This window comes from Pholcus phalangioides, unplaced genomic scaffold, assembly GCF_987345545.1.
Source record: "Pholcus phalangioides strain wild (caught in Gottingen) unplaced genomic scaffold, Ppha-v1.0 ptg000027l_1, whole genome shotgun sequence".
NCBI lineage: Eukaryota > Metazoa > Arthropoda > Arachnida > Araneae > Pholcidae > Pholcus > Pholcus phalangioides.
In genome coordinates, this window is record NW_028301617.1 from 11,274,116 (window position 1) to 11,291,431 (window position 17,316).

The 17,316-nt window shown below is 41.3% G+C and overlaps 1 protein-coding gene across 1 annotated transcript; it reads left to right on the forward strand.

Annotated features, from left to right (window-relative positions):
* Nucleotides 1-468: 468 nt before the first annotated feature.
* On the forward strand, nucleotides 469-1,764 carry LOC149068403 (uncharacterized). The gene has a single exon (XM_089251554.1). It carries the CDS (start codon nucleotides 469-471, stop codon nucleotides 1,762-1,764), a length of 1,296 nt encoding a protein of 431 aa, XP_089107680.1.
* Nucleotides 1,765-17,316: the final 15,552 nt, after the last annotated feature.

Here is a 17,316-nt window from a genome sequence, read left to right on the forward strand (position 1 = left end):
CATCACAAGGGTCGTGCTCGGGTCCTCTTTTATGGAATCTAGTTTTCGATGAGCTGTTGAAAATGGAGTGGCCAGCCAATATCCGTGTCCCGGCCTTTGCCGATGATACACTTGTTATTGCGTCTCACCCGACGATCAAAGGAACTGCAGAGCTAGCGGAAAAGGCGCTCCAATCCATCACAAATTGGTTATCATTCCATAGCCTTTGCCTGTCGGCGAGCAAAACGAGATTTCTCTGGATCTCAAAGAAGCGTCCCCCATCGATTTGGATGATGGGAAAGACAATAAAAAGAACTACAGTATTGCAGTATCTAGAAGTTTCCATTAGCCAAGATCTCAAGTGGGAGTCCAATATCCAGAAAATGAAGGATAAAGTTGCTGCTACCCTGCAGACTTATAGCCGGAGCAAAGTGGGACATTAATCAATAAATGCGCAGAATCCTCTATTTGACGGTGGCAGAGCGAACTATGGCTTACGGAGCGTCGATCTGGTGTACATCGCCTCAGGTACAGCTTTCAAACAGACTGAACTCAATTCAGAGAGGATACCTGTTGTACTCCTCGAGAGCTTATAGTACAACCCTGACAAATGCTCTCCAGGCTATCGTGGGCCTCCCTCCGTTGAGCCTGAAAATGGAGTTTCTAGCTAAGTCAGCTCACCTACTCCAGCTCCGCAAAACAGTCTCAACGACGGATACAGTGGATCCTCAGGCATATGAACGCAAAATAAAGAGTTGGTCATCCCACCCGTCAGTCGGGCTGCGGAATCGCCAAATACGTTTTGGCGTACCAGAAAACGAAGGTCAGATGCTTCAGTCCTCCACACTTATATACTACACGGATGGATCAAAGTCGGAAAAAGGAGCTGCATATCTTAAGACTATAGGTAAGCAAGTAATAGCCCGATGGTCGGTCAAGCTAAAGGATGATAACTCAGTGTTTCAGGCTGAGCTTTTTGCCATCTACAACGCAGTCTTAGATGCTTGTTTACATCAAGAAGCTACCCTAATTAGACCTGACAGTCGCTCCAGCATACAGACGGTCTCTCATCCTCAGTCAAGTCATGAAATGGCTAGGACAATAAGAAAGCTTCTCTGCAATCATACTAGAATAAGCGTCTCTTGGGTAAAAGCACATATAGGCCAATGGGGCAATGAATTGGCGGATACCACGGCGAAGGAAGCTACCGAAAGCGGAATCATTACAGGTGATCTGCTGCTTCCCGCATCACACGGCAAAGCAATCCTATGGAAGGATCTAATGAATAAATGGCAACAAAGGTGGGAGGACAACACAGAGCCCGGTCGATCCACCTATAGCATCCTGCGACATGTAATGCCTCGGAACCATAAATGGTCACGTGAGATGATAGTGTTCGTAACGGGCCATGGTCCGTTTCCGGCTAACCTTCATAGGTTCAAATCAATCCCCAGTGATAAATGCTCATGTTTGGCCATAGGCCCGCCTCTTCACTACGCAACTCTATGCCCCAAGACAACGGCTTTCCACTTCAGAGAGCCAGCTGAACATATGCGAATACCTTGGCTTGAGTGCATCCTGAAGCGGGAAGATTCAAAAAGTAAAATACGTGAACTGGTCCGCTTTCTAGAGCAGCACCCTGAGGATATCAGAACTACAGTCCCGGAGCCAGAACCAGATAGAGAGCCACCTATGCCAGTTAGGAGATGCACTAGAATACGACGTCAACTACACCCAGACAACGATCTCGTACAGAGAAGAGGAGGGAGAAGAAGAGGAGCCTGAGTAGTCGAGAATAGTTTGATCCACGCTGGCTTATCGAAAAGTTGGATACAAGCATAAATTACTGATGAATGTCTTTGGACCAAATCAAACTACACGGTGCAGCGATTAGATCAACCCAGCAGCAGATTGACAGCTTTAATTGATGTGATAGTTACTGATCCAATGAAAATCCCTGAAGGGAAGCACATCCAATTTTATCAAAAACTATTCTCGATTATGACGATTATTACGATGATTTTGTGATTTAACCTGTGATTTATAATTGTGATTTATTTACATGAATCACCATTTTTCGATCACAAATTCTATACTTGTTTACCGGCGAGCTGCGTAATGGCACCTGCCCATGTATGTAACATATCTTTCAAATGGTTAGGTTTCCCCGGAGGCACCCGAGTCCCCAGGGACAGTGTGCTTATATCACTGAGTGTGACAGAGCCTGGGTGTCTCTCGGTTACTCTCACTATCACTTACTGGGAGGATTGGAAAAGTGACAAACCATCATAAAGGAATAAACTGTTATAATGGCAGCATTAAAGATGTGACAAACCATTGTAAAGCATATACACGTCTGAAACGCATTGTTGGGAACCACGGTAACCAAAGTAAACGCGTTCCGATAGTGATTATTGAGACCCCAAAATCATTGTTGCCGGACAGTTTTTCGCCCATTTCGGGCATTTGCCCAGCTCTGACGAACTTTTAAAGTAGCCTACGGTTCAATCCCGGTTCTGCTTGATATATATATGCAAAATCTGGCGATGATCGGTCTAAAACTGTAGATTTTTATAAAGAACAGACATACAAATGCTTTCACATTTATATATAAGATTACGATTTTTGAATAAATAGAAATACTTTATGTAAGCTGTTACTTCCAGTAGTAAAGGGCTCCATAAAAGCATCCCTGTGCCCAGGGTGTAGGAGCCATGATGTTGAGAGAACTCTCAAAACAGAACGAAGAAAAGAGGTAACCTGACTAAAGTCTGGCAGGGAAAGGAGTGAAGATAGAGAGAATCTGTTTATATAATTTTATCCCACCGAACATTTACTGAAAAAATTATTCACCCCCCCCCCCTCCCCGATTTTCACCCGTGACCCCCTAAAATATCCCAGTACGACAAGTGGGCCATATGCGTCCCTCCAGCATGAGAACCTCTGAACGGTCAAACGCAAAGTCAGGCAGTCTGTGCTGGCAGTCAGCAGTAGTCAGTCATTCATTCATCGATTGGTCAACGAAACGGTCTTCCTCCTGGATGAGGGTTTAGCCCCTGGATAAGACGGGGGAAGGGGCACAAAAAGAATGTATGGTCGAAAAGGAAGGAGGAGCGAAAAAAAAATTATGATCCCTCCGCGTTAGACGGCTACACTCTGATATATTTCTTTAAAGCCTTTCCACACCGGCCGCGCTAAGTGATTTCCAGCGGCTCAAAACCGGTTTTTGGGTGGGGCGTGACTTTGCAAATTCGGTCAAATTCGGTAAAATCACCCACTCTGTACTAGACACACCGGTTTTGTTAAGCATAGATAAATTGCATAGCACGGCTGCTGAGAACGTAGCTTCAAAAGTGATTCTTCCAAGAGTATATACTGTATAAGAAACATATCAGCGTAGCGTAGTGGTTTCGCGTAGACGCCCGGAGTACAAGAGGACAGTAGCTCGATTCCCAGCATGGGCCTACGTAATTATCATCCCGAAAAGCCATTTACGCATTGCATCACGTTATGTCTTCTTATATGACTGATATAATGACCTTCCTCTGACAAATATGCTATCTATACATCACATAACACTTTGATATATTTCCATCAAAGCCTGATTATCATCTTGAATCGGTGAATCCGTCTACACCAATCAGTTCCAGATCTACTCACTCAACAAAATCAAACGGGAAAAATCCATGAATAGTTAACTCTGCAATTTAAAATTCTGTCGGATGTCGATTCCTGATAATCACCATTTCAGAGACAGAGAGACACGCAAACACTCCTACATTCAAATACAGCACTACGGCTTTTAGAAGTTCAAAGAATATCGTGAGCACAAATTCAAAGAGACAACTCTCGCGATCTCTCTCCTCTCTCACTGAGTGCATTCGAGAATGGCAACAAAAGAATTAACAAAAGCATTATTATACGTGAATGAGAAATTTTCCGGACGAAATTATTGCGTAGCAGTCACCTTGTCACTCGGAATCGGAATGAGCAGGTTTCGGATTGCGCATTTTAATGCAAATTAGGCATTTTAAATGCTTTAGATCCATTAAGTAGACTGAATGGACATCCTGTGTGTCTCATTCAGAAATCCCTACTCCAGTATTTTCGGAATAGGCACCTTCGATCTAAGGATAGATTCAGCTGCGATCGGACTTAGGGTCTCTTTATCAGGGATCGTTATTCAGAAGAGCAGATAACTTTTTAGCGTGGCTATCTCCGGTGAAAAGAAAGATACAACTGTCACATAAAAAAGATGGAAGCCTAAACCACTGTGGGCCCCCACCCTCTCTCGCTTATTTTATCTGACGAGACACTAAAGGCAAGGAGCATCTGGAGAAAGGGGCTGTTCAAGTATTACGTCATCATCGATGGGGGGGGGGGTCAGCAAATCGGTGACTTTTGATGACAAGAGGGGAGGGGGGGGGGTTTGGATAATGCTTACGTCATCAACCACCCTTTATGAAAATATGAGTTAGGATTCAGAGGGGCAGAGCTGATGACGAAATGTTGCGCTGACAAGGGGGGGACGACGACAAAAATAGATAAAAATTTGCTTACGTAATACTTGAACGGTCCCAAACAGGTGGCCCCTGCTGTAGGTGGAAGATGACGTTCGTGTGAGTGTAAGACACGACTCGTGTCAACACTCTCTGCGATCGAAAGCCACTACTATCCCATAAACATGGCAAAAAAAAAAAAAAAAGGACGATCTAAAACCAAAACTTCTGCACCCATAAAGTGCCCTCTCACAATGGTAACGATGCTCTCGTGGAAGAGAAACACTTCCTGTGTGTAATTTACGAGTGAATATCTGAACTCACTGAAGCCTATTTTCGAGAGGAAGTAAAAACAGAAATAAAATTGATTGAATATATTCGTGTTTATGTAAGTCTATAACTGCATGCACGTAAAACTGAATGAAAAATTGTATCGTTATGGAAAATTCAACCAAATAACGATGTAAAAAATATATACAGTCAAACCTCGTTAGTGCGTCACCCGGTTAACACGTCACTCCTCTTACCGGGCCACTTTTTGGAAGTTCCAATTGTCCTCAGGCAGGAATTGGCACAGCTATGGCTTACTCCGTTTAACGAGTCACTCCGCTTATCGAGTCATATTTTTGCTCTTCCAAGAATGACTCATTAACGAGGTTTGTCTGTATACGGTATATAATTGTGTAACGAAGAAAACACGGCTGTGATATTGGCGGGGAAAATTTCTATGATATCGCGCTAGAATGTTCTTGCCGTTGTTATGGATTTTTGATAATGATAACCAATATTTTTTCAGTATTTTTTTCAAAATCATGGAAAAAATTGAAATATTCTGTATAAAGGATCATCGTAAACCTCCGATATGTGGGAACTATATTTTGCGGAGAAAAGGAATACACTCTCTCTACCTTTCTCTTCACTACAAAGTTAACTTGAAACGGACTAGAGTTATAGCACAGGGGGACCGTGTGAAAATTTAGATTTTCTATTTCGTGAAACACTGTATTTGCACAACTCGTACAGGGAAAAATTTTTGAACGTCTGTTGAGAATTTTCTCAGTCGGAATCTTACTGAGATACCATACGACGGACGGTTGATGCGATGAGGCCCGTGGTAGCATTTACAGGACACCCTGTATATAAACGCGAATAGGTCTTAATAACTCCCGTATAATTATCATCCCGAAAATTCATTTTCGCATTGCATCAATTCATCTCTTCTTGTATGAATAGTTAAGACTGATATCATCACCTTTTTCTCTGAAAAATAAAGTATCCATATACCACATCCCCTTTGATATATTTCCATCAGAGCCTGATACCATCTTCAATCGTTGAATCAGTCTACCAATCAGTTCCAGATCTACTCACTCAACAAAATCAAACGGGAAAAATCCATGAATAGTTAACTCCGCGATTTAAAATTCTGTCAGAAGTCGCTTCCTGATAATCACCATTTCCGAGACAGAGAGAGACACGCAAACACTCCTACATTCAAATACAGCACTACAGCTTTTAGAACTTCAAAGAATATCGTGGACACAAATTCAAAGAGACAAACTCTCGCGTGATCTCTCTCCTCTCTCACTGAGAGCATTCGAGAATGGCAACAACAGAATTAACAAAAGCATTGTTATACGTGAATGAGAAATTTTCCGGACGAAATTATTCCGAAGCAGTCGCCTTGTCACTCGGAATCGGAACGAGCAGGTTTCGGATTGCGCATTTTAATGCAAATTAGGCATTCTAAATGCTTTAGATCCGTTAAGTAGACTGAATGGACATCCTGTGTGTCTCATTCAGAAATCCCGATTCTAGTGTTTTCGGAATAGGCACCTTTCGATCTAAGGAGATTCAGCTGCGATCGGACTTTCAGGGATCGTTATTGAGAAGTGAGAGCTTAGCTTTGTTGGGTTGAATATCCCATTAAACTACAAAAGGACACAGTCTCATGAACATTTCATGTTCCTAGAATTCTGTATGGACGATGGACAAACATATTTCCAGAACTGTGTACGGCAGCACAAGCCCCCCCCCCCGCCTTCCACTCCCACAGTATTGATTAAATACTTTTTCTGTGATTATGTAGAAAATATTGCACTGGGTAACGTCTCTCACATACAATTCCTTGAAATGAGTAGAAGATGAAACAAAATGGAGGACGTCACAGATTTATTCAGAGCAGCTATTTACAAGTATTCACAAGCAGAGATTTGACTAAAGCCGCTAAAAACAGAGAGAATCCCTGGAGGTCGACTACTCAAGCTTATACAAGAGTTTGTCTTAACCACCATCACCGAACGTACACTCGCTCCGTCTCCGTCGGAGACATAAGCTGGTTACCCCAAGGGGTGCGGGTATGTTTGAAGAACCGGTCGATGTAATGGCCCACAGAGCGTTCCGCGCAGGGTACTACAGCCACGGCTTTTGCCCCCGGGTTGCCTCTCGTACTTCCCTCGCAACGACTTCGCGTTTATTGTATTCAAAGAAATACAATATGCAATTTTATGTAGACAAAAGAAAAGTTCGTGAAATTTCTCCACGATTCTCCCTGGATCTCGTTCGTTCTCGTTATTTCTCTTTGCGCTATGGCGTTGCCAAGTTATTGGAGTTGTCACCAAACTCGCCGAGTTCGTCGCTAGTTTTGGCGAGATTTACTGAGAAATGCGTTAATTTTCATTTTTACGTAAGATAATGACTGTTTGCACTATTTACAGCAGGAAAAATGACATAATAAACGATAAATAAGAACAATTTACATAATTTTCGTAACAATACAAACTCGTGTTGAAATAAGCTGGATTTAGAATATACCAATAGAAATAAGAGCCTGATATGATTTACAGTGGTGGCCTGACAGATCAGCTAGGCTGACGACATTTGCTAGAGGAAAAATACGTGAAATTGAGCTTCGAAATACTGGAAAATACGGGGAATTGCCAACGATCGTCAAAAATGATGCCAGAAGTAAGCAAAGTCACACCAACTCGTGCCAAAGTCACAGAAAAGTCGGCAGTTGAGGAAAATGAAGCCTAACACAAATCTCAGTGAGTTAAAAAAACAACATGACAAAAATGTGAAATAAACATTCTTATTTGTAGACATAATTATCATAATTTACTTTCTGAGTTGGGAAGGCAATTTTAATCGATTAAGGTAATTTGATTTAAAGAATAAAAGTCAAGTTGGCTTCGTGTTGAAAGCACGTGAAAAACCGAAACATTTTTACAAGAAATGTCCGGACGCCCAGGAAAAATGGACTCTCCCGACAAAGGCAAAAGTTGTTCTGAAATTACTTCATTTGAAATGTATTTCAGAAATTTGGATTTTCTGAAATACAAGAAATATGTTCAATTATTTTGAAGAAAATAAAATAAAAACTAACAAGAAATTTCCAATTTATTCTGTATTGCTTTTTATCGATTCTGAATTTTTTAAATTAAAGTTCTTCCTTTGAAATTATTAATTTATTAATTCTGAAATTATTGCTTTGCCAAAATTGCAAAAAAAAAAAAATAATAATAATTGGCAAATTTTATCCTTTTCCCCAAAATGATCTGGATATATGCTGAAATAATCTGGAAATGGGCCACAAGCGGGCTCGTAATAAGGCTGTGGGCAACCGGGGCACTGCCTTAGGGTCCTGAGCAGGATGGAAGGCCCCCACAAAAAAAATGTACTCTTATTTTGCATAATAATAACGCCTTTCAAAAGGACCCCCCAAGAAAAGTTCTGCTGCCCCGGGGCATCACAAAAGCTCGCTACGGTGCTGGGCCTCGAGACACTTAAGTGATTTGATAATATTTCGTCAGCCACTTGAATGGTTTGGTTATTTGTCACAGGCAACTTTTCAGCTGAGTCCGAGGGTCCCATTTAACCCCTAAGGGCCGTACGTTGACCATATTTGAAATAGAGCAATTTATCCAACCCATAAATTGACTGATATTTCGATTTCTCTACCACAATCCCCTGGACACGTAGGAGATTAAACCACATATTTAGACCCATCAATAGTTAATCCCGCTTATGACGGCTGGTTCTTCCTTCCATCAATGAATGTATCCACGTGAACATGAATGTAAACATGACAACCCGTTGTTCTCTTCAGGGTATAATTGATGTTGTTGTGTACGGGTTGTTAAAGTGATTTCATATAGGGTTGTGTGGATAACGTGATTTTGACTCGACTCCCTCGCTCTCTCTCCGAAACAATGTTCGTGTATTCTCATTTCATATCGGGGTATCATCGCTCTCTGTCAGGACAGCGGCGTAGCGGTGGATATCGCCTATTGACTGCGCATTAACGAGAGAAACCGCGGTTCCTAATGCGTGTGTGCGCGCCCCTTAAGCGAATGGATGGGAAAAGGGTGGCCCCCGGTTCCCTTCGGTGGAATGACGTATCATTAGTCAAGAAAATTGGAGAGAGGAAGGGTTTGTGTGTGCGCGGTGTTTCTCTTCTCCCCCCCCACCTTCCCTTTAACCGCGATTTGCAGGCTTCCCCCCCCCCCACACAGATTCCACCACCACCTCCTTGTACCGTAACAAACTTCCCAATTAAATGTAACTTGTACGTCGTTTACTTTCGGCGTGATACGATGGTTCTGCAATGTGAAACATGATTCGAAGCTAAGGGACTCTCTCTCTACTCTGTTTCCTAGAGCGGGGGCCCCAAAGACGGACGGACAGAGATTAAAGAGTGTTCAATTTCGTGGATACGTTCGTTGCCTTGTAACAAGTTTGTTTCTCTGTGTGCGTGTGCGTGTGAGAGAGAGAGAGAGAGAGATGCATATGTGATTGCTAATTTGCAACGTGCGGTGCGATTGTTGACTTCAATTACAATAGCTCCAATAGTTTCCAAGTTAGAAATTGATCCGAAATTATAATTGCTGAAAATTTGAAATAGATTTGAAATTTCCCATCGCGTTGAAAGTTTTCTGGACGGAAATCGGGACGGGTCTGCTCAAAATGGCTGACACTCAAATTGTTTAAATCAGTGGGAACAGATACTTTCTGGATATTACGCTGAGGTGAACTCGGAAAGAAATCTTGACTCCCCGCCGGGACACGAACCCGGGCCATCTTACATACCGGGCAAGCCTGCTACCATCTACACCACTGGAGACGCGACCCTGCCTTCCTTATTTCACGCACTGTGGCGTGAGGCGCTGAAGTAGAGACATTAGTAGCCTCTCTTAGTCATCTTCTCTACCTCTAGGAGACAAGATGACTTTTCTTTCCGAGTTTACCTCAACGTAATATCCGGAAATTATGTGTATCCTTGATATTTTGGCCTGAGAAAATAGCCGCCTATCTCTCTCTCCGTGTTGGCTGGGAAAAACACTGTTTATCCCAGCCTTTTTACAACTGCGGACCGGTGTGAATGCAGTTCAAAATTCTACCAGACCGGTGGAAATGGGAGACATTATTGTGGGGGGAAGAAATACACGAATAAAAGGTAAAAATAACTTGATTAAAAAAATGAAAGTAGTAATGGTAAATAGTAATATTCAATTATAAATATTATACAGGATGCCCGGTAAGTGCTAATGCGGAATTTATCTGCGGACCGAAAAATAAAATGAGAGAAATAGTTTGCGGACCGGCAAAAGTGAGTAAATAGAAGGGAAAATAAGCAGCAGATGCAACTTCTGTGGACCACAAAAGTAAATGAGGGGGGAAAAATTTCATGAGCGGACCAGAGAAAAAAATAAATGAGAAAAATTATTTGCGGAGCGGACCGCAAAAATGAATAAATGAGAGAAAATAGGATGAATGTGAGAAAGCCGTAAAAGAGGTGTGACCGCATCTGAAGGGTGTCCGTTAAAAGCGGAAAAAATTATTTTAGAGTTATTGAAAAAAACAGTTTCGTAATTAATGAAAATTTATAATAAATGAAAAATGCAAACACAAGGCCACAACAGGCGAAATGCCCAACGAGGTGGCTGAGAAAAAAATGCCCATAACAAATGTGGATGTCATATATTTCGAAAATACAGCAACACAATAAAAAACGCAGTTACAAAAGATATATATACATGATAAAATATTATACAATGCCCATAAAAAATACTTATGGTTGTCTTATTCTAAGTATGGATAGAGCTTCTCGATTTACCCCAACCTGTTTATCGTGTTTCTTTTTAAACGTGTCAATTGTGTTACAATTTACTACCTCCGGGGGTAAGCTATTCCATTTATTGACAACCCTATTAGAGAAAAATTCCCTGCGACATCATAACCTAGAATTGTCCCTCACCAATCGATACTGGTGTCCCCTTGCAAAAGCAGTCGATTGACGGTGTACTAATAATTCCTTTATGCATCCTATCCATACCGTTGAAAAATTTAACATGTCGATCATATCTCCCCGACAACTGCGTTCATCGAATGTAAAAATGAAGTCGCTCTTCAGAACTCAAGGCCCGTGTGCCAATAAGGGCACGCGTAACTCTTCTCTGCACCCCTTCAACCAAGTCTATGTCCCTCTGTAGGTATGGTCTCCAAAACCTTACAGCATACTCCAGTCCAGGACGAACTAAGCCTCGGAAAAGCGGAAGAAGGACTTTAGAAGAACGGAAAGAGACCTTTCTGAAAATGAAACTAAGCATTCTGTTCGATTTTTTTGATCACCGTTGAGCAATGTTCAGAAAACCCAAGCCGCTCGTCAATGAGAATTCCCAAATCGGTGATCCTGGTTGCATTTGGGATAGTGACAGCATTCAACTCGTAAGAGAAACGTGGGTTGTTCGAACCAAAATGAGTGGCCATGCACTTCTCAACGCTAAACGTCATGCTCCATTCACTTTCCCACTCTGCAATCCTGTTTCAGTTGATCTGCAGCAACTCCCTATCGCTTTGATTCCCGATTACCGCCATTAGCTTCACATCATCTGCGAATTCGCTAGTAATCCCATCGATACCCTGATCGAGTTTGTCGATAAAAAGTGAAAAAAAAGTATGGGGCTCATGACACTTCCTTGAGGAACTCCATTTGTGACGCCTGTCCAACCAGAAAATTCCCCCTTTCACCATAACTCGTTGCGACCTATCTCTTAACCACGATTCTATTCAATTCAGCAAGTTGCCTCTAATCCCAATCTCGTGTAAACGCCTCAAGAGTTCACCATGTTGGACACGATCGAATGCCTTCTGGAAATCAAGGTAAACAACATCTAAATTTTTGCTCTTACCCAAAGCCCTAGTCACGTGATCATAGAAGCAAAGGATGTTAGTTACACATGACTTCCCCTTCCTTAACCCATGCTGATTATTCGACAATACATTATTCTCGTCTATCCACTTCACAAACTGCTTTTGATGATAATTTCCAAAATTTTCGAGAGGGAGCTCGTCAAACTCACTGGACGATAATTAGACACCACTTCTCTACTACCCTTCTTAAATATCGGAACAGCATTAGCAAGTTTCTAATCCCTTGGGACGATACCCTCAGCAACACTACTCCAGTATATCTGTGCGACTGGCCCCAACAATGCATTAGTACATTCCCTGAGGACCCTTGGATAGATATCATTTGGTCCTGGTGCTTTGCTTGCACATACATTTCTTAGAAGATTTAGGACCTCCACGTCTTCTACTTGAATATCGTTGAGATTTTTATTACTTATTCACCCGTATATCGCATATCATTATCTCCATTCACAACCGACGCGAAGAAATCTTTGAAAGCACTACACATGCCTACATTACTCTCTAACCTAGACCCTCCTATCGACCGGGGAACAACTGTCCCCTTAAGGGCCGTTCAAGTATTACGTCATCATCGATGGAGGGGGGTTCCGATTTGCTGACTTTTGATGGCAAGGGGGGGGGGGTTGGATAATGCTTACGTCCTCAACCACTCTATATGAAAATATGAATTAGGATTGAGAGGGCCAGAGCTGACGACGAAATATTGCTGACAGTGGGGGGGGGGGGGAGATGGGTCAAAAATGGCTAAAAATTTGCTTGCGTAAACGTAATACTTCAACGGTCCCTTACATCCGTTATTGACGTATTTAAAAAAAATGTCGCTTGTCGCTTTCTTCAACGCTCTTCTTTTGTCACTAAACGATGATAGGTCACCTCGTCCACTTTTATACTCTCTGAATGCTCTTTTCTTTTCAAGTAAAAGATTACGCATCCTATCCGTGAACCGTAGGGGACGCGATGTACAAACACGCTTTTTTTCGAACAAAAGGAATAAAGTCGTGCGAAACAGGAGATAGCTTTGCACTAAATTCTTCCCATTGACTTACTACCCCGACTGATCCCAACCGGTCTTTGAAAACTTCCGCTAACCTTCCTCTCAGAACATCAAAGTTAGTTCTCCAAAAACAAGGAACCAGTCTTTTGTTATCAACCTTACCCGAGGAAAAGTTACAGTGAAAACTGACGATACGATGATCACTGGAAGAAAACTCTTCCCCCACCGAAACATGTTCAACAACAAAAAGGTTCTCCCAATCAATACCTGGGTAATTGAAATCCCCTAGTATATGAGAACCCTCTTACTCTTACACATGTAGGAAATTTCATCATGAAATTTGACGATGTACAGTAATTTGGATCCCTAATTCGGTGGATTGTAACAAACACCAACAATAAATTTATGACGTCTTTTGTTTTTTCAAGCCCAATCCATATAGTTTCAATATCATTTCTCTGCGCGTTACACTCGCTAGCCTTCATACATGATTCACGTATATCAACACTCCACCTCCCCTTTTCTGCCATATCTATTTCTGCAGAAATCATCGTATCCAGAGATAAGAAGGATGCATCGTCATCATTTGCACAAAATTCTGTAATGCCTATAGGATCCAGGTCCTCCATAACTATCATAGTTTCTAAAAATTCTTTCGCATTACCCAAGCTCCTGGCATTAATTGGCACACATTTTAATTTTCCCTGTGACTTAGTGCCAACAGAATTACTGATAGAAATAATTTCAGAGTTGCTGAGACTAATTTCAGAATCATGTCAAGGGTAATTTCAGAGAGACATCTTAATGCTGGGAATAATTTCAGAAGTATTGGAGAAAATAATTTCACGTTCGAATGAAAATCCATAACTAATGCAAAAATAGTTGCCGAATTACTTTCAGTGTATCTCTTTCAGAATTATTTAGAGTAATTTTAAAATTGTCATGAATAATTTCAGAATTCATAAAAGTAATAATTCATAGAAGAAAAACAAAATCAAAATTTTTGAAAGAAATAATTAAAATTTATAATTAATGGAAAAAAAATAATTTCAAAATTATGGGGACTAATTTCAAATTCATTAATAACTAACTAATTGACTAACTCCCCTTTCTCAGTGGCTGAGAATTCTACGGTATGACTTAGGGGCCGTTCAAGTATTGCGTCAGCACATTTTTGACAATTTTTGTCCCCACTTCCCCCGTTAGCAAAATTTCGTCAGCTCTGCGCCCTACCTCCTAACACATATTGGGAATCAGAGACGTACACGGGGGGGGGGGGGGTCATAGGAGGATTCGTGCCTCCCCCCCTTCTGGACGATCACAAATTTATGTTTTTGATGCAAAAAATTTAAATTTCGGAAATACCTTCATAAGTTAGTATAATCAATTTGTGTTAATTCCAATGCTATTTCAAGGTTAAGAACTCAAAATTTCTTTTTAAGAAACTCATTGCGATCCCACCCGCTAAGTCGTATATCCTAAACCCATATCCCACGGACCGAATGTGGCCCTCGGGGTTATCTGATGTTGCCCGCTACCTCAAACCTAATTCCGTAAAAACAAACTAAGCGGCACCTTTACCTTCAGATCACTCAAGTAGGCCCGTGACACATTCACAGATCAATTTAGTGACACAGTTCCCGAACACTTAAGCGGTCCGTGGCACATTTAGAGATCGCTTGAATGACGTGTGGCAAAGTTTTAGAGCATTTAAGCAGCCTTCAGTGCAATTCTACATTACTGAAGTTACATTTCCAGATTACTTAAGTGATCCGTATCATAATTAAGGATCACTTGAGTGTGAGCGCGGCGCAGTTCCAGAGCACTTGAGCGGCCCAGACACATTTCCAGATCCCTTGAGGTATTCGCGGAACATTTAGAGTTTACTAAATTGGCTCTGTATATGACTTATCAATAGGGATAATGTTAGTTCAGGTGCCCACAAACTAGGGAACGGTCTTTCTCGTTTTTGGTGCACTCAGTAAAGATGCCATTAACAATACTTCATCTTATACTGTATATACATGTGAAAGTATGTATGTATGTTCTTTATACAAATCTCTACAGTTTAAAGCCGATCGTCGCCAGATTTTGAATACATATACCAAACAGGACCGGGAATGAACCGTAGGTTACTTTAAAAGGTTCGTCAGAGCTGGGCAAATGACTGAAATGGGTGAAAACTGTCGGGCAACAATGGTTTTGGGGCCTCAACAATCACTTTCGGAACGTTTACTTTGGTTACCGCGGTTCCCAACAATGCGTTTCAGACGTGTATATGTCTTTACAATGGTTTGTCATATCTTTAATGCTGCCATTATAACAGTTTATTCCTTTATAATGGTTTGTCACTTTTCCAATCTTCCCAGTAATTGAAGAAAACCCGGGAAGCGCTGGGTATTTCTGCTTGAATATATACAGGGTATCCTGTAAGTGCTAATGCGGCCTTTATCTCATCAACCGCCCATCGTAGAGGTATAGTTTCAATTAAAAAAAATGCTTAAAAGGCGTTTGAATAATATTCGCGGCACGAGCTGGACGTATGACGTCACTATCAACAGAGGACAACAACTACGACGACAAAACTGAGAATAAAATGTTCAACGCCAGCTGATGAACTCAATGCTTGCCTCAAATCATCAACACTCTGGCACGAAGTTAAAAAATAATCATTATCCACCAACATGCGAGTTCAACTGCAAAATGACTCAGCACTGCTATCATTTTCACATCAGTTGATCAAACTTGGCAATGGAATAATTCCCGTGGACCCAAGCACTGGAGTAATTACGTTCCTAAATGGATTTTGCCAGTTGTTAAACTCAGTGTTCAAGTACTTGCAGCCAAAGTCTTCCCAAACATTCAAAAAAATCACCGAAACCATGAGTGGCTTTGTGAGAGAGCGATTCTGGTACCTAAATATGACAGTGTGAACAAGATCAACGAAAAAATTATTCGAGGACACTCCAAATCTTACAAATCGGTTGACACTGTCACAGACACAGCGCAGACAGTTCTCTATTCTGCAGAATTTCTGAACTCTTTGGATATTCCGGGTGTGCCACCACATGGCCCTCAAAGTCGGAGCACCTATAATGCTTTTAAGAAATTTGGAGACACCGAGACTCTGCAATGGCACCAGACTCTGCGTTAAGAAATTGCACAATTACATCATCGAAGCAACGATTCTAACTGGATGTGCCAAAGAAGAAGACGTCTTCCGTATCCCAATTATCACTGAAGAAATGCCATTCACTTTCAAGCGATTACAGTTCCCGATTCTTTTAGCTTTTGCCATGACAATCAACAAAGCGCAAGGCCAGCCGTTAGCAGTGCCGGGTATCAACCTACTTGAGCCCTGTTTTTAACACGGACAGCTTTTCGTCTCCTGTTGATAATCCCAAAAAATTTGTACATCTACACACCAGATGGACAAACAAAAATATTGTGTATCCACAAGCGATTGCCTCAAGTTTTTAATTAAAATATTTAAAAATAAAAGTAATTTTTTTCTTACTTGATGCAGAAATTTCTTTGTTATTAAGAAATAATCAATAAGCTATACATATAGGCATTTTTTACGGGGCGGGCAGCGTCGCCGGGTATCAGCTAGTATTTATATAAAGGGTCGCTGATGACGCATCATTCAACCCCCCCCCCCCACCACGTCATCGAAAGTCACAACAAACCCGAAATCCCTTATCGATGTTGACGTAATACTTGAATGACCGCTTGGTGGCCCGCGGGATTCGTGGGAAAATTTAATTTTTCCCGTAATGTCTGAAAGGTGTGTAGGACCCTTATTATTTTGAAATCTGCGGCGGGTTGGATAGAACTTCTAAACCGGGCCACAGTTTGCCCATCACTTGATTAGACGTAAGATATAAATATTTTAACATTTCCAGAGCTCTCTCATATCGATATCCAGAATATTCACGTCTTTGTAACGAAAAACGCAACCTGTGTCATTGATTTGCAGAAGTATTCTCAGACATTTCTCAAGGAAAAACGATCACTCGAGAGAGATTTTTAGAACATTAATGATTGTCCTTTTGTTTGCTGGTAAAACAAAGTTCTTAGAAAGAGAGCGGGAGTGTGTGTTTAGCTTCTCCAAAGTACTTATACTAAATACACTCCCTCTCTCGCATAATGACGTTTCGGATGTCGGCGAAAATTTGAACTACTATATTCAGCTGGATACTGAATATTTCCATAGCTTCCGAGAAAATATGCTGACGAAGGATTTGGGAAATCCTGTGTGATTATTTATTCAACGAACTCTTTTCCCCCTTTATGTTCAAAAATTCTGTCGAATTGTATTTCTTAAATAATAATTTAATCCCTCACATCAGCTGTGAACGTATTTCGCGTACATTTTGTTATTATTAATAACAGAAGTACACAGGGTAGGGCCAAAAGTCCGCGTAGAAACTTTAAAAATTCATAAAAGCCAGAAAAATAACCGAAGTAAAAAACGGTTTGCAGGGTTAGCATCGCTAGGTCACTGGAATCTTTTTAATACTCGAAAAACAGCCAGTAGGTGGTGCTGACGTACGCAAGTCAAAGTAAAGATACGCAAATAACGAACAGAATTCTCCCAAATCGTTTATCCCAGCAGTAAGTGTTCCACCA